General features: G+C 38.1%; 1 protein-coding gene across 1 annotated transcript in view; it reads left to right on the top strand.

Moving 5' to 3' along the window:
* Positions 1-10,122: 10,122 nt before the first annotated feature.
* Positions 10,123-23,455, top strand: part of LOC130884377 (serine/arginine-rich splicing factor 3-like) — a 183,248-nt gene continuing 169,915 nt past the window's right edge. The window contains exon 1 of the mRNA XM_057785464.1: positions 10,123-10,250. Within this exon, the coding sequence (XP_057641447.1) occupies positions 10,123-10,250 (128 nt within the window). The remainder of the gene's footprint in view (positions 10,251-23,455) is intronic.

The following is a 23,455-nucleotide window of genomic DNA, read 5'->3' as shown; positions in this document are numbered from 1 at the left end:
GTCAAAGCACATGTGTGACCTCATCAGCTTAGTCTTTACAATGTGCAAAAGAGAAGGAAAACTTAAGAACTTCCAGAAAAATTAATACATGAAACTTAACATGAGGAAAAAAGTGAGGAAGGAGAAATTCAAGAAGAGGAGCAAATCGCTAAGGCTTATGGAATGAAAATAATCTGTAAATGTACCACATACTGGTTTTGCTTGACTGAGAGGTGACTCAGTGTTAAAAGTACTTCTCAGGGGCCAAAAGAGTTTAAGTGAAATTGTTAGTATAAACTTCACAACACATCTTAAAATTAAATTATATGATAAAATTAGATGAACAAATTTGAAATTATTTAAGCAGCTAAACTTGATTAATGCTAAAATTCTCATTTTTTGTTTTGTTTCAAAAAGAAATTGAAATACAAATAAAATATAAAAAGCTAGCATATGGTCTGTATTTAGAGTTGAGTATCAAGAGGTTCCAGTTATTTTTCCTATTTACTAATTAGTATGTTAATTTGAATGCTTGTCAACATTTTAATCAAAGGGTTATAAATAGATGTAACAACTTTTTGTTATCATTTAAAATATAATGATGTTTTAAAAATCTTTTAATTTAATTTTTTTTGTGTGTAGGGGGTGTTTTTGCAAAAGAGTGCAGGTGGGCATGGTGTCCAGAAGGGGCATTGATTCTATTGGTGTTGGAGCTGTAGTTCTGAGTCAACCAACATGGGTGCTGGGAAATGAACATTAGTTTTTTTCAAAATGTCCTCGTAACTGATGATCCACCTTCCCATGTTCAAGAAAATAATGATTTTGAGGGCATGTCTACTGATGTTTAAACCATATCCTCATGGAAACATCCCTTCACCTCAGCATTATGAGCATTCCTTGGAAAGCAATGTAACATCCACCTTTGTAGATTTGCCAGAGCAAGTACTAATGGTTGGAGACTAACTAATGGTTAGCCAGACTTTATGCCACTGTAATGAAATTCCAGATGTAAGCAACTAAAGGTAGGGAGGATTTACTTTTTCAAACAGTATCAGAGGATTCAACTGTAGTCTTTTGATTTCATTACTTTGGATCTGAAGTGAGCATGTGGAATATGAGTCTGTTTCCCTCCTGGTGGCAAAGAAGCCAAAGGAGAGACTGCTTACAGTAACATGGGTGTTCACCTTTCCCATCTTATTTCATGTACCCCCTATCCTGGGGTGGTGCTGGCCATATTCAATTATCTAAGGGAAGCTGTCCCTTACCTTAGCTAATCCCTTTGGGAATTCCTTCAAAGATAAGATCTTGCTTTAACCCATATTTAGTAATCTGTATAGCACCATGAGGTGGCTTACCAGGAAAAATCTTAACCTGCGTCTGTTTTGGGTGGGAGAATCATGGCAACTGCCTGACTTGGCTTCTTTCTCCCAGCATTCTGTTCTGTCTACTCCGCCTACCTAATTTTCTGTCCTATCAGGGCCAAGGTAGTTTCTTTATTAACCAATGAAAGTAACACATAGACATTTGACCCTCCTCCATCGGCACACGAACTGTTTTAGGTGTTTCTCCTTTATTTCATGGCTTTGTAATCTTGTGATCAGTCATCTTTCAAAGCTCCTGATGATTCTGAGAGTCACTTAGTCATAATAATAAGAAATAATTCTGTAATAAAAGTAATAATAATTCTGTCAATGAAGCTTAGAATCAAGATTCACCATCAAAAGAACCTAAAATACATAACATGTTCAACAATTGTTCCTAGAAGCATTTTTAAGAAGTGAATGACAATATCTGCCAGGCTAACTCCAATCCTTTCAAGTTAATTTCATTTATAAACATCCAGCAAAGAGAATCTTGGAATCTCTGCTGTAGGTGGACAACTCCTGATTCTATGAGCATGAGTTAGAGTCTGATCACCTGGTTATCATTTGCAGCATTCTGCAGCAAGGTGACAAAAACGACTTATGTCAACTCACTTGAAAAAACAATTCTTGGAATTGCCATAAATTTTTAGAGATGACTATTAAAAGTAAAGCTATATATTTAATTATAGAATCACATATAATTAAATCAATTTCATCATAACAATGAGAAGTATAAACAGCAGTTATCAATTACTTCTCATCATCTTTTGATCATAGTAAGGTCATTCTCACTTATCTACTTAACTTCCATTTACATTTGTATGGTAGAAACATACACAGAGTGACTCTCTCCAATATGTTCAAATAATTTGTGGATCTACATTGACCTTGGTGTGGTATTTAAACCAAAGAAAAAGAAATGAAAAAAGGAAGAAGGAAGAAAGGAAGGAAGGAAAGAAAGAATTTTGAACTTTTTCCTATTTTGAATTTATTTTAGACTGAGATGGTAAATATTTTTTTTTGTTTTTCATTTTCCTGTTCTATTATTTTTAGAGCCCTTACAGTATATCAAAAATTTTTTTTGGTTAATTATTGTGGTTTAAAGTATTCTCTGAACATGCATACTTAATTTTTTATTTTCCATGTCTCATGCCTGACCATGGTATTTGTTAGGGAAGAAAGAATGAGCTGTGAGGGACGACAGCATAGCACAACTTCAGGAGATGATACGGTGAGACACTCTGCTCTTTCCAGAAGGCATTTCCACCTCTCTTTTGATGCCCAGTGGTGGTTGAGAATGCAATTTATGTTTTTACTGTTGAAAAATTGACTGATAAAATCGCTTCAGCCTCCTGATGTTTACAATACACACTTTGGCAAATGTACTGGTTAAGTAAAGAATGATTTCCAACTTACACCCTTTGGCAGGTACAGATAAAGACAAGGATTGACATATGTTGTCTCACATCTGTGTTTTATTCATTTAGTTTTGGTGGTGATACAAGGCTCCAAATGGATCCTACTTCATTTCCTTTAGCTTTTAATAGAAGAAGAAAAATATGAGCACATTACTTAATAAAAAGTAAATGAATAAAAAAACCATGACATGGTGGACAATGAATGTCTCCTCTACCCATTCTCAAATTTGCAAAATACACATAATTGTTCTTAATAGCTAAGAAAAAACTGGCTTATTTGTGCAGGGATTATTATTATTATTAATGACTAGATTGCTTTCAGAATCAACAGGAGGTTTAGCAGGCTGTTTACAAGACTGTAAAGCCATGAAATAAAGGTTAAACAACACCCCATAAGGTTGATGTGCACAGATAAATGTTATTTATTATTGTTCATTGACATCTGAAGCATCAATATCTCTGTTACACCTACTACTACTATTGCTACTACTGCAATATGTTTGTTGACTTCCATCATGACTAGAAAATTCCATTGTGTTTCTTGCATTTTTCCCTATTAGTTCCTGAATGCAGATCAGGAAAGGTGTACATTATTAATAGATATAACTATCAGATTCAGTGTGGTCAGATTAATATTGAGGTCTTTAATCCATTTGGACTTGAGTTTTGTGCATGGTGATAGATATGAATCTATTTTCATTCTTCTACAGGTTGACATCCAGTTATGCCAGCACCATTTGTTAAAGATGCTTTCTTTCTTCCACTGTATACTTTTAGCTCCTTTGTTGAAAACCAGGTGTTCATAGGTTTGTGGATCAATATCTGGGTCTTCGATTCGATTCCATTGTTCAACATCTCTGTTTTTATGCCAATACCAAGCTGTTTTCAATACTGAAGCTCTGTAATAGAGTTTGAAGTCAGGGATGGTAATGCTTCCGGAGGTACTTTTATTGTATAGGATTGTTTTGGCTATCCTGGGTGTTTTTGTTTTTCCATATAAAGTTGATTATTGTTCTCTCAAGGTCTGTGAAGAATTTTGTTGGGATTTTGATGGGGATTGCATTGAATCTATAGATTACCTTTGGTAGATTTGCCATTTTTACTATGTTGATCCTCCCAATCCAAGAGCAAGGGAGATCATTCCATTTTCTGGTATGCTCTTCAATTTCTAGAAGAGAAAGTTGGAAGTAGGCTACAACACATGGGCACAGGAGACCACTTCCTACGTAGAACCCTAGTAGCACAGACAATAAGAGCAGCAATGAATAAATGGGACCTTCTGAAACTGAGAAGCTTCTGAAGGGCAAAGGACACTGTCATTAAGATAAAAAGGCAAACTACTGATTGGGATAAGATCTTCACCAACCCCACATCAGACAAAGGTCTGTCTGATCTCCAAAATATATGGGGATCATATATTTTGATGGGGATCGCTTGAGGGAATGGGATGGTTGGGATGGAGGAGGGGTGGATGAGGGAGCATGATGGAGGAATTACTTTCATGTAATAAAGAAACTGCCTTGGCCCCTTTAATAGGACAAAAATTAGGTAGGCAGAGTAAACAGAACAGAATGCTGGGAGAAAGAAGCCGAGTGAGGAGTCGCCATGATTCTCCCACTCCAGACAGACGCAGGTTAAGATCCTCCCTGGTAAGCCAGCTCGTGGGGCTACACAGAATATTAGAAATGGGTTAGATCAATATGTAAGAGCTAGCCAATAAGAGGCTGGAACTAATGGGCCAGGCAGTGTTTAAAAGAATACAGTTTCCGTGTAATTATTTCGGGGCATAAGCTAGCCATGTGGGCGGCCGGGTGCCGGGGATGCAGCCCAGCCGCTCTTATTACTACAGGAGCAGGGAAGTAAATAATTAAGGGAGCAATTTTAAGGTTGGCAAGAGACTTGACTCTGGAGGGGTTCCCAGGTGTCCAAGGAGATGTCCCCAGCTTGTTCCTTGGGCAGCAGAGAAGAGGGTGCCTGAACTGGCCTTATCCTATAGCCACACTGATGAATATCTTGCATATCACCATAGAACCTTCATCTGGCAATGGATGGAGATAGAGACAGAGACCCACATTGGAACAATGGACTGAGCTCCCAAGGTCCATATGAAGAGCAGAAGGAGGGAGAGCATGAGCAAGGAAGTCAGGACCGCGAGGGGTGCGTCCACTCACTGAGACAATGGGACTGATCTAATGGGAGATCACCAAGGCCAGTTGGACTGTAACTGATGGAGCATGTGATCAAACTTGATTCTCTGAATGTGGCTGACAGTGGAGACTGACGGAGAAGCCAAGGACAATGGCTATGGGTTTTGATTCTACTGTGTGGACAGGCTTTGTGGGAGCCTAGTCTGTTTGGAAGCTCACCTTCCTGGACCTGGGGGGAGCAGGGAGGACCTTGGAATTCGCATAGGGTAGGGAACCCTGACTGCTCCTCGGACTGGAGAGGGAGGGGGAGGAGGCGAAGGGAAGGAAATGGGAGGAGGGGAGGATGTGGAAATTTTCAATAAAATATAAATAAATTTAAAAAATAGATATAACTAGTGCCAATCATGACTAAAAAGGAAGCTAGAATGTGTGCTTATTTGGTCTTTTGAGCTTTAGTTAAGAGTGACCCAACGTATGAGAATACAGACAGATACATAGAGGAAGAGACACTAAATTGTTAGAAAACTATATTTCTCTTAAGAATTATTGTGAGTTAAAGTCTTGATCCTTAGCATGGCACTCTTGGGAAACTGAAGAAATTTTAAGAAATGGGGCCTCTTAGGAGGTCTTGTAGCAATTAGCTTTGTGCACTTGCATGCAGAAGCTTTGCACCAGTCCCCTCTTTTATTTCTTTGCTTTCTGGACATGGGGTAAAGGGTTATACACTGCGAACACACTTTTGTATGCCTTCTGCTTCAGTACCAAGTCCACAGCAATGGGGCCAAGTTATTGTCACCTAAAACTGTGCGCCAGAATCAATTCTTTCTATTAACTAGATTATCTGATCTCAGGTGTTACTGTAGTAATGAAAAGACAATTAAGACACAAACCTTTATGGAAAAACTAAGAGAAATTTAATTCAATTTATTGTAGTTGTACTTTTTTATACCTGGTGTGTTTTTTTGCCTTGCTGGACAGCATATGGTAGGAAGCATTTCCAAGAGCCCTGGGGACACTGCACCTGTATTTCCTGCAACAATGTGATGTTTTTATTCTTGAAAAGAAAAAGCAATGCTCTAGCATGCACAGAACATATGCTAATCAGCTCATTCTTTAGGCACAAATGAGGATAATGTGTTCATTGTTTAGACATTGGAATTGTTCATTACAAAATGACACAGTGTTTGCCAATTGTGTCTTCATTATAGATGTAAATATTAACTGGCGATATGTGAAAGAATACAAAAAGTCAACAGCAATTAATTGGCTTCTGCAGTAATTAACAACTGTAAGGCAAACACTTAGGAGCCCTTGTAATCGGCTGCATTAGGAAGACACCTCCTGTACGGATCTAATTAGCAATGTAAATAGTTCAGAAATTATATGCCTCTTGCCTTTACACTCCCTGAAGTAATGTTCATTAATGGGGGGGAAATTACTCGCAAAGTCATTTGCATTGTTTTGTGTTAAGGTCTCTACATCAAAGACTCTAGTGTTTGCCTCATACCAGACCATTCTGAGCTGTGGCTTGTGGACCCACACAGCTGTATTTAGGATGCCTTTGCAAACACTAGGCACATGAACTGATGGGATCTTATTCTGCTGTGAGGTAATCCTTCATGATTTATACTCTGCATAAGAACACTACAATAGGGATGTGAGTAAAATAGAAAGACTGAAATTGAGAAATATCTATTTTTTCATGGGACAGTGAAGTACTGTAAATGTAATATTGAAAAATTATTCACAAAATTTTATGTCAGTTATGTGATTTTTTTTTTAGCAGTGAAGATCATCAGTATATAATGGGTCAAATGAATGAGGTGATATGATCAAATTATTGTTGAGGATTATGGTAGTGGCAATCTGACTATTTTTTTAAAAATAGCTTTTCCTTTAATAGAGAATTCATATCTTACAAATCTAAAACAGAACTCTAGTGTGCTCTGTGGCTGAGATGCCTAGGTTGAGTCTTAGATCTCTAGATAACAGCACTCTGATTTGCATCATTCACATATTCTAATTAAGTGACTTCCAATAGTCCTCTGGTGGATCATGAATTTTAGTTGAAAAACAGCAAGAAATAAAATGACCACCTGAGATTGTGGAGCCATAGATTTCTTTTAATCCAGTCAAGAACTCTTTTAAAAACTTTTAATTAATTACTGGAATAAAAAGCAAAGATAAAAACCTCATCAAGTCTTTAATATATTTTGAAGATAATCAAATATAAGATATCCCTGAGTCAATATTCAGTGATATTAGAAGCCAAGATAAAGCATTAAAACAACAAGGCTTATTAAAATATAGCTGAGGTTAATGAACAAAATTGTATTTGGTTTTAAATTTTAAACGTGAATAAACTTAGAACCTCTTAAAAAGATGTGGGTAGCTATGATCAAATACATTATATGAATGAATGAAAATGTCATCATAACATTCTTTGTACAATTGGTATATGTATGTGCCCTTTAAAAGCCATAATGCTTAAGCAAGATTATAAAGTTTTGAGCGAGGTGATTAGGAATACAGTATACAGGACAAGTCGGAAAGCAGCTGCACTGAATTTTGTGCTACCAGATCCTAACCTGCAAATCAGTTTGGTATCATGCTTTAACAAGGAGAGATAATATGCAGAATTTATCAGAGAAAGTCAAGAATAACGGTACGGTAGAAGCCATGACTTCTGGGGAGTCAGTGACAGTGTTTGCGCTCCATGTGTGAGAAGAGACCTTCTCTAATTTAATTTGTAGAATTCCTACTGGAGTTGTGGAGAATGGTGCTTCCTGGCCTCAAATATGAAACTAGTGTTGAAGCAGAAATACTTTGTGATGATTTTATCTTAACATATGTAGAAAAGTTTGAAAAATTAGACTTGTTAGGCAGTCAGAAGCAGTGTCTTAGAGACTGTATTTGTCATCTGTAACTACTCATTAGGAAAGCCTGGAATGCTACAACATGAGCTCGTGTATTATGGTAGTCACCAAATATGATAAATCAAATGTACAAAACAATGCCCATGAGTGGGTAGATCAGGACTGATTGAGGGGATACATAGATAAAAGATAAGATAGGCATTTTCATAAGTGGTATTTTTTTTTTTTAATCTGAATAATTGAAGGATGTCAGTCTCTCTGAGGAAGGGAAGATAGTGTGCTGTGGTATCAGGGGCTTGAAGGAGGTAAGGGCATATTAGTGTGAGGATCTAGTGGATGGCTTCCTTTTTCTTCTTCTTTTTTAACTTTCTTATTGTTTCTTTGTGGATTTTACATCATGTATCCTGATCCCATTCATCTCCCCATCCTGTCGCCTCTACCCTATGCTGCTGTGACTTCCCCTTTAAAAGTATAGCCAAAATCCAAAACAAAACAAGAACCCTCAGCATGGGTGCTGGAGTGTGGCCCAGTGAGTCACACAGTACACCCTTTAGTCCATACATCTTTACTTGTAAGAATTCTTTGCAATGGATCATTGGTCTGGTTTGAGGCCTCTGGTTTCTGCTACTTTTTTGGCCTCTGGTTTCTGCGACCCTATTGGCTCTCACTGGGACTCCTCTTGGATATCCTGTTGTTGCCTTGTGTCAAGGAGACGCTGTAGCTTTTGATCAGCAGGTCTGACCCCTTCATCAATTCCAGCAGTTCATATATTAGGTGGTTACAAAGGTGAGCTAACTTATATCTCTGATCCTGGGCCTGAATGGTATCTGTGGTCAGCCTGCCAGATTTCGCTCATCACCACCAGGGTGAGCTCTCCAGCACTGCCCCATCTAACTCACACAGTGTAGCAGGCAGCAAGGAGCAGGGCTAGCTCTACTGATGTCACTCCCACAGGTCTGGTTCTCCTGCACTCACACCACAAAGGACAGCTCTGCTGTTTTGACCAGGTGACTGCAGGGCCTGCTCTCACAATGGCTGTAGTTGGTGAGGGATAGGGACAGGTCTTCTGTTCTCATGCCCCCAAGGCCAGCTCTCCCTCCCAATACAATTGGCAAGGTGTAGCGGAGAGGGCATATTTCCTCCACCCATGGCACCAGATGCCATATGAGAGAGGAGGCAGGTGCAGCTCTCCAGCTCTCATGTCCACAGGACTGTCTCACCTCAGCTCCTGACAACAGGCTCAGCTCTCTTGGGCTCCCCAGGCAAGATATAGGGCCTGCTCTCATGTACGAGCTGCAGTCAGTGAGAGGCAGGACCAGCTCTCTCTCTTTTATAATCCCAGGGTCAGTTCTTCCACCCACTGCAGGTGGTAAGGGGAAAGGGGAGAGGGCATTGTTCCCTCACGAATGCCAGTCACCACGTGTTTGATGGGTTGGTATTGGCTCTCCTGCTCTCATGCTTTCTGGACTGGCCTACCTGCAACCCCAACAAGAGTGTCCACTCTGCTGTGCTGCCTGGGTGAGGTGCAGTGCCAATTCCTCTACTTTTTTGAGCCTAAGGCCAGCTCTCCCACTCACTACAGGCATAGAGAGGTGTGTTAATCCCTTGTCCACTCTTCCACATTGCAGACGAGGAGTGGGCTCAGATCTCCCTCTCACTTTTACCAGGGGCAGATAACCTGCACACCCGTCAACAGGTCAGCTCTACCGTGTTGCCCAGGTGAAGTGGAAGACCCACTCTTCCAAGTACTGCAGACAAAGAGGGGCAGGTTCAGCTCTCCTACTCTTGTGGCCCCAGGGCAAGCTTTCTCTGTCTGCTATATACAGTAAGGGGCAAGGGGCAAGGGGCGAGAAACATGTCTCTCTCTTTCCTATGCCACTGCATGACAGACAGTGGGGCTAGCTTTCCCACTCTCACACCTTCCGGGCCAGCTCACCTGCATCCGTGCCAAGAGGGCCAACATCACTGTGCTGCCCCGATGAGGTGCAGGGCCCGTTCTCCTGAGTGCTGTAGTTGGTGAGGGCAAGGTCATTTCTTCCTACTGCTGCTCAGTCTTATCCTCATTGCCTTAGGTGGCAACAGGAGCCATTAATCTCACCGTAGACTGTGGCCACAGCAGGGCCATGGGCACAAACATGACCCCCTACAGCAGTCCAGGCCTGGATGACACCATGGCCCTAGGTGGCAGCACAGACCACTCAGATCTCTATGGCATAGCAGAGGCTCAGCCACTGGGCACTAAGATGGCCCTATGTGGCAGTCTATATCCCTGTCTGTGTGGCTCTTGGTGGCAATATGGGCCATGATTAACCACACATACTCTAGCTGCAGTTGGACCATGGACACAGACATGGTCCTTTGCAGCAGCCCAGATCCAGATGTCACCATGGTCCTCATTGGCAACACAGGTCACTCGGTCCAGCATGGACCCAATGGCATGGCCTTGGAACACCCACCACACCCAAAGTAGCAGTTCAAACCCCAGGCATCCACGTGGCCGTTGATGGCAACAGGAACCTCGGCCATCAACACAGACCCTGCCTGCTACTGGACCATGGACCTAGACAGTATCTACTTATCTGACCTCAGTTCTGCTTCTGTGTGTTTAGACAGAAATTGACTGTGTTAGCGGACATGTGGTATTTCTGGGATAGCATTTACAAAATAAAACACTTTTATCTTTTGGTTGCTATAAACAAAGAATTAAAATGGATTGAAGATCATTTGCTTATTCAGAAGTCAGAATCTATGAGTAAACAGATAATTTGAGTAATTATTTTAATAACTGTAAATTAAAACACATGAGTGGGAGCTGCATTAATAGTCCACAAATATTTGTAGAAACATTCCTACCAAACGTAAATTTCATGAAAGGACAACTATGTAATACCTGAAAGTATTGCATAGGATCAGCTGTAATAAAAAGCAGATGTCACTAGGACAGGATTCATGGTTATGTAGTATCATGTGCTTTATGAGGATTTTTATTATTTTTTATCACAAGTACACAAATTTTTGTGCTGAACTATTAAGAAACCATCAAAAGATTTATGATACATAATATATGAAGCAAACATGTATTTGTTTATGATTAAGCCTGAAATGCAAGGTTTGTTCTGATTAAATTGCAAGTTGATATGGACTTTCAATGTTAGTGTGGGGCATATTAAATTATGATATTAATGAGTTATTCTATGCTGAGGGTATAGTAGAAGGAAATGTCATGAATAAAACAGAATATCTCTTATTCTTGATATCTCATTAAGTACAGTTTTTATTTCTTTTTCTGTTAACAACTTACGAAGAAATTATAGTATACATGTCATTTGCAAAGTACAAGGTATACACTGGACATAGGAAAAACAGAAGTTCTAAATTCTTCAGGCTTGCAGCCTGATTGGGAGGTGGGTAGGGGTAAAAATATACTCTTGGGAATAAGCAAAGTCTCACTTTATTTTGATAGTTATTTATAAAGAAATTAAAGCAGAGTAATTTATATTGAGAATGATAGAGGTGAAGAACCCTGAGATAGGTTGTCTTGGAAGGTCTATTTCTTTTTAGAGACAATCTTAGAAAAGTTTCTATTATGGAAAGAAAGGTGTGCAAAGAATCTATAAGACTAATTGACTCATTTGATGGGAACATATCATATTGATAATAAACTTCTGTTCAAACAGTAGAGAAGAAAGAGAGAAATCTGTGACCAAAATATGAAGAGAGACTCAATGGTAAGGAAGGAGTCTTGTGATACTAACACAGACAGACCATGCATAATCTTTTAAAATTAAAGAACTTATATTTTATTTTTAAGATAAACTGATAGTGATTCAAACTAGATCAAAGGGGTCAAAATTTTCAATAACCTCTTTTGGCAATGAATGTTTATTGACACATAAATACACAAATAGTTTTGCATCTGCTACATGAGCAGAACTGAGTACTTTTGAAAAAAATACCAGTTCTCCCTACAATTGAAAATATTATTTGAAATAAAAAATTCATTATTTGAACATTTCTATAAATAAATAAGCAAAATATGTGCCTATCTATGCGCTCAGGATTAAAGTGTTTTGTGCAAGGGATGCATGGTCTCTGAAGGATCCGAAGTGGAAATACCAACCAAGATAGGAGAAAATTATTACTAAGCTTTATCTAAAATAGGATAGTGTTTTAGTAGAGGTTGGTCATGAGATAGACAAGTGGGCATTATGTGACCATATATGTGATGCTTTCTTTCTTGACTGTCTCTGTTGTTTCAGTGATTTATATATCTATTTCTTGTATTACCAAACTGTGTTGGCTACCATAGTTTCATCTTTTTAAATTTTACTTTTTATTAGTTGAGAATTTTGTACAATCATTTTGAACATACTCTTTCCATCCACAACTTCTCCCAGATTTATTCCTCCTTGTTTATCCACCTAAACGGTGTTCCATTTTTTTCTCATCAAGTCACATTAGTGTGGCCCATGTATTTATGAGTACATGGCTTTCTATTTGAACCTGGTCAACTTTTCAGTGGCAACGCTCTTAAAGAAAATTAACAGTTGCTTCTCCAGAAACTATCAATTGACAATAGCTCTTAGCTTTAGTTTTATTTTCTGATGTGGAGTCCTATGTAGCCAAGGCCAGACTGGCCTTAACCTAGTTCACTTGGCTATCAAATAGACTATATCTGAAATCAAACTAAAACATGCTGGGCATTCCTATAAAGGATATTTTTGATTAGATTATTTGAAGCAGGAAAACTTACCTGAGATGTGATTAGTACATTCTAGTGGCAGTGCAGATAGCAGAACACGAAAGGAGGAACTTTTGCCTGCTTATTCCCACTCTTGCTGGCAAGAATATCTATTCTCTTGCTGTAACATTCCTTCATGAATGTTAGAACTAGCTTCTTCAGTATTCTTATGTAGACTGAAATCCAGAAGTTCCTCAAGAATCCTCCAGCTCTTCAGCACCACACTGGAACTGCTGAAATACCCAGCATAATGAATTGAACAGCTACTAGATTCTTGCATTCTCCAAAGAAGGGAAGTTATTATTAGACTACCTTAACAACAAATATATTACCAGTCTACCAGAAGGCGCCTTCCCTAGTGATTTCTGCTTCTGTTCCTGTGTCTGGGGTCCTGTTTGAGTTTCCATGCTGACTTCCTTCCATGATGCACTGTGATACAGAAATGTAAGTCAAATAAACCTAAGTACCTTTGGTCAGAATATTTTGTCACAGTAACAGAGAAGCAAACTCAGAGAGCTGGGATGATCCATTAGCATAAACTGATCATTGTAGCTTTATAATAAATACATTTTGAATTGTTCTTTGCTATTGCTGTTGTCTGTGGATCTCTTGGAATTCTATATGAATTTTAGAGTAGATTTTTTTTCTACTGCAAAATAAATTTTAGGGTTTTAATAGGGATTGCATTGAATTTGTAAATCAGTTATTGTATGGATTTCTTAAAAAATAGACCTGCTTTAATTGTGAGGAAAATATTAAAACAAGAACAAAACACCAATCAAGGAAATTCAAACATCCTTTTAATACTATTTATAACTATAAAATATTCAAATTGAATAAAATCTGAAAATTAGAACTGCCAAGAGTAACCTAAAGACAGGTTGGGAGTAATTCAGTTGGCAGAAAGCTAACTCAGCAGACACTAGCTTGGATTTAACCCCACCACTGCTCAAAACTAGATATGGTGGCCCATGCCTATACTTCCAGCTTGTGGGAGTGAAAGGTGGAAACACAAAGAGTAGAAGCAGCTCAAGGTCATCCTTGGATACTTACAGAGCATAATGTACACAAAAATGTAACCTAAAGAGATATTAAAATTAATTATAATTTAGTATCCTGTATAGGGCATTAAAACATCAATAAAAAGGAATAAAGTACAAGGAAATTAGAATAAAATCTACTAGTTAATAAAGCATAATTTCTTGATATTGGTTTATTGATTGGAGTATATAGTATACTAATATAATATATACAGTATCTGTGAGCCAAAGCTTAATAGTAGTATATATTAATTAGATGAATAGAAAGGATGAATAACAGAAAATGTTAATGAAATTATAGTAAACAATAGAACTATCACATATCTGGGTGGATTTCCCAGCCCTGGAATGCGATCTGACAGTAACTTGAAAGCTGAGAATACTCATGCTTGACTTCTCAAGCTCTGTCTAACAGGAATGCAAAACATTTGTTCACCAAAAGTTTATTTTCTAGTGTTCAGAATGGCACGGTCTACAATAGCTCCAGTAGGAACTGATAATAAAAGGTACAAGCGGGTTATATCAAAAAAGTAAAACAAAAAAATGATCAACACTCTTTCTAAAATTATAAACTGTGGTAGTAACTAAGGCCTCAACTCTTCTTTACAATTACCTGCAGCAGTCTGAGTTCCATGAATCTTTTAGGGACTACAGTTCAAGTACAATTGGGACTTTGTATTTGCTTCAGAAAAAGAGTCCATGGGGAGCCAAAAGGAAATAGAGTTGTAGTTTACTAAAAGACATTTAGAAGATTTATTATTAGTTTAATAATCTTATTAGTTTATTCTTATTTTTAAGAATTCCATAGATATGCACGAGGTGTTTTGATCATTTCCATCCCCATATCCTCTCTTCCAATCCCTTTCCTCTCCTACCACTTTCCCATTTTTATCATAGGTTTTTAGCAAAAGGATGAAGGGGAAGAGGTGTTTAGAAAAAAAACAAGACACCCATGAGAGCATAAACTTGATCTTCTCAGAGAAGAATCACATATTCCTGTCTTTATAATACCCATGTGTATTATTTGATTGCACTCTGCAGATTTTATCCTAGAAGGATTACTAAGGAACCTAAAGGAGATCAAAAGTGATTCTGGACTATACCTGAAAGAATCACAATTTATGATAAGGTAAACCTCTAGACAGAGGAACACATGTAGGGGTAGCTCCTCTGTAAACAAAGTTTACAGTCTTAGGAGATTTCAAGAGCTATTCAGACACATTCAGATCTCAAGTTTTGTTCACTTTTTTTTAATTTTTTAAAGTTCATTTTACATTTGTGGATGTTTTGCTTACATGTATGTCTGTGTACCACATGCCTGCCTGGTCCTGGCAGAAGACAGAAGAGTTTATCAGATCCCTGGGAATTGGAGCTGGGAATTAAAGTTGTGAACTGCCATATGGGTACAAGGAGCTGAACCCAGGTCTTCTGGAAGGGAAGCCAGTGCTCTTAACCACCGTGCAAGCTTTCTATCCATTGCTGTTTATTTTTAACTTTAAATTATTTTTACTTGATAATATTCTTATATAAAAGTCACATTTCCTCCATGCTGGCAACCATCACAGTAAATGCTAACTGTGCTGGAATTCCTTCTTCTTGGCTGACAAGTCTTCAACCAGCTCCAAGTGAGGAACTCACTACTGTGCCTTCGTTTGCTAAAACAAAGTTTTAGGATGCTTTCTAGAAAAAAAGAAGAAAGAAAAAAAACACGAAAAACAAAGTCTAGAAGATTATGAATTGTCAGCTGAGAACTTCTTATTGTTTAGGGATTATCATACCAACTTTTAAAATTTTATGTAAAATTTATATTTCAAATGAGCTGATTGCTAGGAAATAAGTCATATATTTTCTCTTTTTTCCTATGCTTTTTCAATATTGGATAATCCATCCTACTTAAGTAACTAAACAAATCAGTAAGGAAATTGGCAATTTAGTAGCATAATTGCTTTTAGATCAGAAATTTTACGTTGTATATTTGAAAAGATATAGATAGATTACTTCTTAGTGAAATTGGGTATTTTATGATACTACTACATTTGAGTTAAAGATGAAAGATGTCAGAGTTTCATAACTGTTGGAATCATCCCTTGTCTACCAAAAGCTTAAAGTCATAATAAAAACAAGGCAAGCTAGACAGGAATGCCATTGTCTCCTGTTTGTAAAGATCATCAACTTTTAGTATGAAAAGCAAGAACACTTGTTAGGACTAAAGAACGAGTTAACTAGAGCTAACCTGTGATCTGCAGGTCTGATACATAGTCATAGCTCAAAAGGGAAATACTTAGGCTCGTGAGCATTGCTCAAATCAATTAATGAATTATTTTGAGTTGGATGTTAACTTTCCTTTATAGAGGTAGAATTCACGAACATTCAAAAGACTTGGAATAAGGGGAACTCAGGGGAACTGTGACATTCACAAAAGGAGAAACCAGAAAAAAAAAAAAACAGTACTCTGTTCATCAATTGTCACTAAATTTCTGACCCAAGCAAGACCCTGATTGCAAGCCAGTTCAAGCCTCCCTACAGACCACACTAGAGCTATTATCATACCTGATTTCAAGGTATACTGCAAAATCATAAAAACAAAAACATATGTGGAGACGAAGTGAATGGAGTAGAAAACGTGCAATCCATGGATTTTTTTTTTTTTTGTAAAGATGTTAAAATATACGGTGAAGGGAAGACAGTTCCTTCAGCAAATGGTGCTGGAAAATGAGTATATATAATGAAAATTGATCCCTGTATCTCAACCTGAACAATAACCAATTACACATGTATTAAAGCCCTTAATATAAGACCCAGAACTCTTAAATTACTAGAAGAAATTTAACTACTAGTTAAAGGAAATATTCCAGCAAGTAGCATATGCAATGATTTTCTCAGTAGGATTTTAGCTGCTCAGATAAAGATGTCACCAGTTGTCAAAAGGGAAGTCATATTAAAATGCTTCTGTATTGCCAAGGAAACAGATGAGTTAAGAGACAGCTTACAAAATGGGAGGAAATCGTTGGCACCTACATAGCTAGTAGAAGATTAGCACCTAGAATATATAAAGAACTCTGAAAACTAAACAAGAATTTAAATGGAAAATGGGCTGCTAAAAGGAGTTTAGTCAGGAAAAACAGTTGCTGCCAAAGATAATGACTAAACTGAGTTCAATCCTTAGGACCCACATGGTAGAAGAATGGAACAGAACTGACTTCCATAAAAATTTTCTATGAGCTCTATATGTGTACTGTAGTTCATGTGTGGTCCCACAAAATTAAATAAATAAAATAAGTAAGTAAATACAACAATGTCAATGGACACCAGAGAAATCAAAACTACTTTGAGATTCCATCTTAGCCCAGTCAGAATGATACTCATCAAGATAATAAATAATAACAAATGTTATCAAGGATGTGGACAAACAGGAACTCATATACACTGCTTGTGGAAATGTAAGCTAGTCTAAGCCACTATACAAATAAGTTAGTTTTCTTTTAAAAATACTAATAATAGATCTTCTGAATGGCTTAAATATAAATATACTACTCCTGGGCATTTCTCCTAGGAACTCCAAGTCAACACATCATGAGATGAGTATTGATCACAGCATTGTGAACAGTAGCTAAATACTAGAATAGACATAGTTAACCAATACAGAAATGGAAAAACAAATTTGGTATGCATGCACAATGGGATGTTTTCATTCAGCTTTTTATATTTTTTGTTTCATTTCCATAACATTTATTATTGTAAATCTGTAATGTATAAATGTTCTCAGACACTTATAGGGTATGCATTAATTAGTATGTTATATATAATATAGACATGATAAAATTTGAAGTTTAAAAAGCACGATAAATTAGATATTTACATATAATGAAAACTTTATAGACATTTAATGTGTACTAGTAATTGGAACCCAAGAAAATTTTATTTAAAAACTGCCTAAATATATTCATTGTTATTACACTTTTATAAAATTCAAATTAAAAGTTAAAAAAATTATCTTTAAGTTGGAAGTGGTCATGCTGTTGCCTTTATTTTTATGTCTTCAGACTTAGAGGTTATTAAAATATTTTATTGAAGTAATATGAAATATAAAAAAGAGAAGGAAACTTTTCATTATCTCTACGAAGAAAATGATTTATCAGTTTTTTTAAAAATTATCCTTTATAAGAGGATATCACATTTTGCAACATGATATTGTGATATCTGCATGAACACAGACAAAGAAACTGTGTTTCAGAGTCAGTGGTCATGTTTTTTTTTTTGAATTTTTTTTTATTTTATTCTTTTTTAATTAAAATTTCCGCCTCCTCCCCGTTTCCCATTTCCCTCCCCCTCCTCCCACACATTGCCCCCTCTCCCCACTCCCCTCCCCCCACTATTTCCCCCTCCCCCCACTCCATTCGCCCTCCCTCTCGATACTGAAGAGCAGTCCAAATTCCCTGCCCTGCAGGAAGTCCAAGGTCCTCCCACTTCTATCTAGGTCCAGGAAGGTGAGCATCCAAACAGGCTAGGATCCCACAAAGCCAGTTCATGAATTAGGATCAAAACTTAGTGCCATTGTCCTTGGCTTCTCATCAGCCTTCACTGTCCGCCATGTTCAGAGAGTCCGGTTTCATCCCATGTTTATTCAGTACCAGTCCAGCTGGCCCTGGTGAGCTCCCAATAGATCAGTTCCACTGTCACAGGGGGTGGGTGCACACCTTGTGGTCCTGACTTCCTTGCTCATGTTCTCCCTCCTTCTGCTCCTCATTTGGACCTTAACAGCTCAGTCTGTTGCTCCAAATTGGGTCTCTGTCTCTATCTTGATCCATCGCCAGATGAAGGTTCTAAGATGATATGCAAGATATTCATCAGAATAGGATAGGATCATTTCAGGTTCCCTCTCCTCAGTTGCCCAAGGTACTAGCTGGGGACCTCTTCCTGGACACCTGCAAGCCCCTCTAGAGTCAAGTCTCTTGCACACCCCAAGATGGCTCCTTTAATTAGGATATATATTTCACTGCTCCCGTATTCACCCTTCCTATATCCCAACCATCCCATTCCGCCAAGCTCCCCTCATCCTCCCCTTCTCATGTTTCTCACCCCATGTCCCCTTAGCCCCATGCCACCTCACCCGAAAGTTCCCAGTTTTTGCCCGGCAATCTTGTCTACTTTCCCTATCCAGGCGGTTAACTATACGTTTTTCTTTGGGTTCACCTTCTTATTTAGCTTCTCTAGGATCACAAATTATATGCTCAATGTACTTTGTTTATGGCAAGAAACCAATTATGAGTGAGTACATCCCATGTTCCTCTTTTTGGGTCTGGGATACCTCACTCAAGATAGTGTTTTCTATTTCCATCCATTTGCATGCAAAATTCACGATGTCATTGTTTTTTTACTGCTGAGTAGTAGTCTAATATGTATATATTCCACACTTTCTTCATCCATTCTTCCATTGAAGGACATCTAGGTTGTTTCCAGGTTTTGGCTGTTACAAACAATGCTGCTATGAACATAGTTGAACAAATGCTTTTGTCATATGATAGGGCATCTCTTAGGTATATTCCCAAGAGTGGTATTACTTGACTTGGGGTAGGTTGATTCCAAATTTCCTGAGAAATCGCCACACTGATTTCCAAAGTAGTTGCACAAGTTTGCATTTCCACCAGCAATGGATGAGTGTGTCCCTTCCTCCACAACCTCTCCAGCAAAGGCTATCATTGGTGTTTTTGATTTTAGCCATTCTGAAAGATGTAAGATGGTATCTCAAAGTTGTTTTAATTTGTATTTCCCTTATCGCTAAGGAGGTTGAGCATGACCTTAAGTGTATTTTGGCCATTTGAATTTCTTCTGTTGAGAATTCTCTGTTCAGTTCAGTGCCCCATTTTTTAATTGGGTTAATTAGCATTTTAAAGTCTAGTTTCTTGAGTTCTTTATATATTTTGGAGATCAGACCTTTGTCTGTTGCAGGGTTGGAGAAGATCTTCTCCCACTCAGTGGGTTGCCTTTTTGTCTTAGTGACAGTATCCTTTGCTTTACAGAAGCTTCTCAGTTTCAGGAGGTCCCATTGATTCAATGTTGTTCTTAATGTCTGTGCTGCTGGGGATATACGTAGGAAGTGATCTCCTGTGCCCATAAGTTGTAGAGTACTTCCCACTTTTTCTTCTATCATGTTCAGTGTGTTCAGACTGATATTGAGATCTGTAATCCATTTGAACTTGAGTTTTGTGCATGGCGATAGATATGGATCTATTTTTATTCTTCTACAGGTTGACAACCAGTTCTGCAAGCACCATTTGTTGAAGATGCTTTCTTTCTTCCTGATGGAGGAAGGTCATTGGCTAATAAAAAAACTGCCTTGGCCCATCTGATAGGGCAGAATTTAGATAGGTGGAGTAAACAAAATAGAATGCTGGGAGAAAGAGGAAGTGAGCTCAGACTCGACAGCTCTGCTCTCTGGAGCAGACGCCATGCTCCCCTCTCCCCGGCAGACGCGATAAAGCTCCGACCCAGGATGGACGTAGGCTAGAATCTTCCCGGTAAGCGCTCCTTGGGGTGCTACACACATGAATAGAAATGGGCCAAGCAATGTTTAAAAAAATACAGTTTATGTGTCATTATTTTGGGGCATAAGCTAGCCAGGCAACCATGAGCCGGGCTGTGGGAAGAGGCCCGCAGCTCCCTACTACAAACTGCCTTGGCCCATTTGATTGGCCAGCCTTTAGGTGGGTGGAGTAAACAAAACAGAATTCTGGGAGAAAGAAGCCGAATGAGTGAGTCGCCATGATTCTCCCACTCCAGACAGACGCAGGTTAAGATCCTCCCTGGTAAGCCAGCTCATGGTACTACACAGAATATTAAAAATGGGTTAGATCAATATGTAGGAGCTAGCCAATAAGAGGCTGGAAATAATGGGCCAGGCAGCAATCAAAAGAATACAGTTTCCATGTAATTATTTGGGGGCATAAGCTAAGCCATGCGGGCGGCCGGGTGCCGGGGACGCAGCCCCTCCACTCCTATTACAACAGAGTAACTACGTCCATATTCCCAAATATTGTTTATAAATGTTCTTTTACATTTAAAGGGGGAGATGATATAGATGTGAATAATTTGCATTAATATGAATCTTGGTTTACTGATATTAATTTAAGGTCAATTTTATTATATGTGTATGTATTTCTGATATTGATTAAGGTATTGTGATTGTGTAGTTCGCTTAAAAATGTAATGTATATAGGTTGTTAATGGATAATTATCAATAATAGTCAAGCTTGTAATCATGTTAGATTTTCTAGATGTACATAGATATATTTTAGATAGGCATTCTTCATATCTTTCAAAGATTATAAAATAGGACATTTTAAGTGTTTTAATAACTTAGGGTTTTTCATAACAATGAGACACGTCTGCTCCTGGCAGCACCAATCTACTTTCAGAAGAAGATGGGCATCAAAGAGGATCCTTATGGAGTTTGATAGCCATTTGGGCAAGAAACTGCTCTTGCCTGGACTATTGTATAAACTGGACATAGAGAACCCGCAGAGAGAGGACTACTAAACTTGCATAAAGGTGAGATGATCTTTCGGGGTTCCTGATTCATGAAGGAGTCTGCGAGACATTCTGCAGGACATAGCAGATAGTGACTAAACTGACTTTAAAATTTCCTGCTTCATGAAAATGTGTGCTGGAAACTATGGGCCTTTAGGCCAAAGATGGATGCCCCAACGATACAGAGAAACTTTGGGTGACTGTCAAGGCAGCGAGATGTCTCTGTCATTTCTAGAGTTTAAAAATTACTTATGTCTTGTTTACTTAGGTAATATTATATCCTTCTGGAGTCTTTGATAAAATTAAAAAATAGATAAATAGTTATAGTTTTCTTTAGTTATGATAAAGATAAAATAGATGTAAATATTGTAACTGCAATTCTTACTTGATAACTATTTTGCTATATGTAATTTTGCTATGTTAGAGCCTTTCCTTTTTGTTTAAACAGAAAAAGGGGAAATGATGGAGGAAGGTCATTGGCTAATAAAAAAACTGCCTTGGCCCATCTGATAGGGCAGAATTTAGATAGGTGGAGTAAACAAAATAGAATGCTGGGAGAAAGAGGAAGTGAGCTCAGACTCGACAGCTCTGCTCTCTGGAGCAGACGCCATGCTCCCCTCTCCCCGACAGATGCGATAAAGCTCCGACCCAGGATGGACGTAGGCTAAAATCTTCCCGGTAAGCGCTCCTTGGGGTGCTACACACATAAATAGAAATGGGCCAAGCAATGTTTAAAAAAATACAGTTTATGTGTCATTATTTTGGGGCATAAGCTAGCCAGGCAACCATGAGCCGGGCTGTGGGAAGAGGCCCACAGCTCCCTACTACATCTTCCATTGAATACTTTTAACTCCTTTATCAAAAATCAGGTATTCCTAGGTTTGTGGGTTATAATCAGGGTCTTCTACTAAATTCCATTGATCGACTTCTCTGTTTTTATGCAAATACCAAGCTGTTTTCAATACTGAAGCTCTGTAATAGAGTTTGAAGTCAGGGATGGTAATGCCTCCAGACGATCCTTTATTGTATAAGATTGTTTTGGCTATCCTGGGTTTTTTGTTTTTCCATATAAAGTTGATTAATGTTCCCTCAAGATCTGTGAAGAATTTTGATGGGATTTTAATGGGGATTGCATTGAATCTATAAATTGCCCTTGGTAGAATTGCCATTTTTACTATGTTGATCCTCCCAATCCAAAAGCAAGGAAGATCCTTCCATTTTCTGGTATCCTCTTCAATTTCTTTCTTCAAAGACTTAAAGTTCTTGTCAAACAGATCCTTCACTTCCTTGGTTAGAGTTACCCCAAGATATTTTATGCTATTTGTGGCTATCGTGAAGGGTGATGCTTCTCTGATTACCCTCTCAGCTTTCTTATCCTTTGTGTATAGGAGGGCAACTGATTTTTTGGAATTGATCTTGTATCCTGCCATGCTACTAAAGGTGTTTATCAGCTGTAGGAGTTCTTTGCTGGAGTTTTTGGGGTCGCTTATGTACACTATCTTATCATCTGCAAATAATGAAAGTTTAACTACTTCCTTTCCAATTTGAATTCCTTTGATTCCCTTACGTTGTCTTATTGCTATTGCTAGAACTTCAAGCACTATATTGAAGAGGTATGGAGAGAGTGGACAGCCTTGTTGTGTTTCTGATTTTAGTGAGATGGTTTTGAGTTTCTCTCCATTTAATTTGATGTTAGCTGTTAGCTTGCTATAAATAACTTTTATTATAGTTAAGTACGACCCTTGTATCCCTAATCTCTCTAAGACCTTCATCATGAAGGGATGTTGAATTTTGTCAAATGCTTTTTCAGCATCTAATGAAATGATCATATGGTTTTTTTCTTTCAGTTTATTTATATGATGGATTACATTGATAGATTTACGTATGTTGAACCAGCCCTGCATCTCTGGGATGAAGCCTACTTGATCATAATGGATAATTTTTCTAATGTGTTCTTGGATTCGGTTTGCCAGTATTTTATTGAGAATTTTCGCATCGATGTTCATGAGTGAGATTGGCCTGTAGTTCTCTTTCTACGTTGGGTCTTTGTGTGGTTTTGGTATCAGAGTAACTGCAGCTTCATAAAAGGAATTTGGCAATGACTCTTCTGTTTCTATATTGTGAGATACATTAAGGAGTATAGATATTAGGTCTTCTTGGAAGTTCTGGTAGAATTCTGCATTGAGTCATCTGGACCTGGGCTTTTTTTGGTAGGTAGGTTTTTTTATAACAACTTTTAATTCTTTGCGACTAACAGGTCTATTTAGATTGTTCACCTGGTCCTGATATAACTTTGGTATATGGTACTTATCTAAAAAATTGTCCATTTCTTTTACATTTTCCAGTTTTGTGGCATACAGGCT

The sequence above is a fragment of the Chionomys nivalis genome, chromosome 11 (assembly GCF_950005125.1).
Source record: "Chionomys nivalis chromosome 11, mChiNiv1.1, whole genome shotgun sequence".
In the NCBI taxonomy this organism is placed as follows: domain Eukaryota; kingdom Metazoa; phylum Chordata; class Mammalia; order Rodentia; family Cricetidae; genus Chionomys; species Chionomys nivalis.
This window is presented reverse-complemented; position numbering and strand designations above follow the sequence as displayed.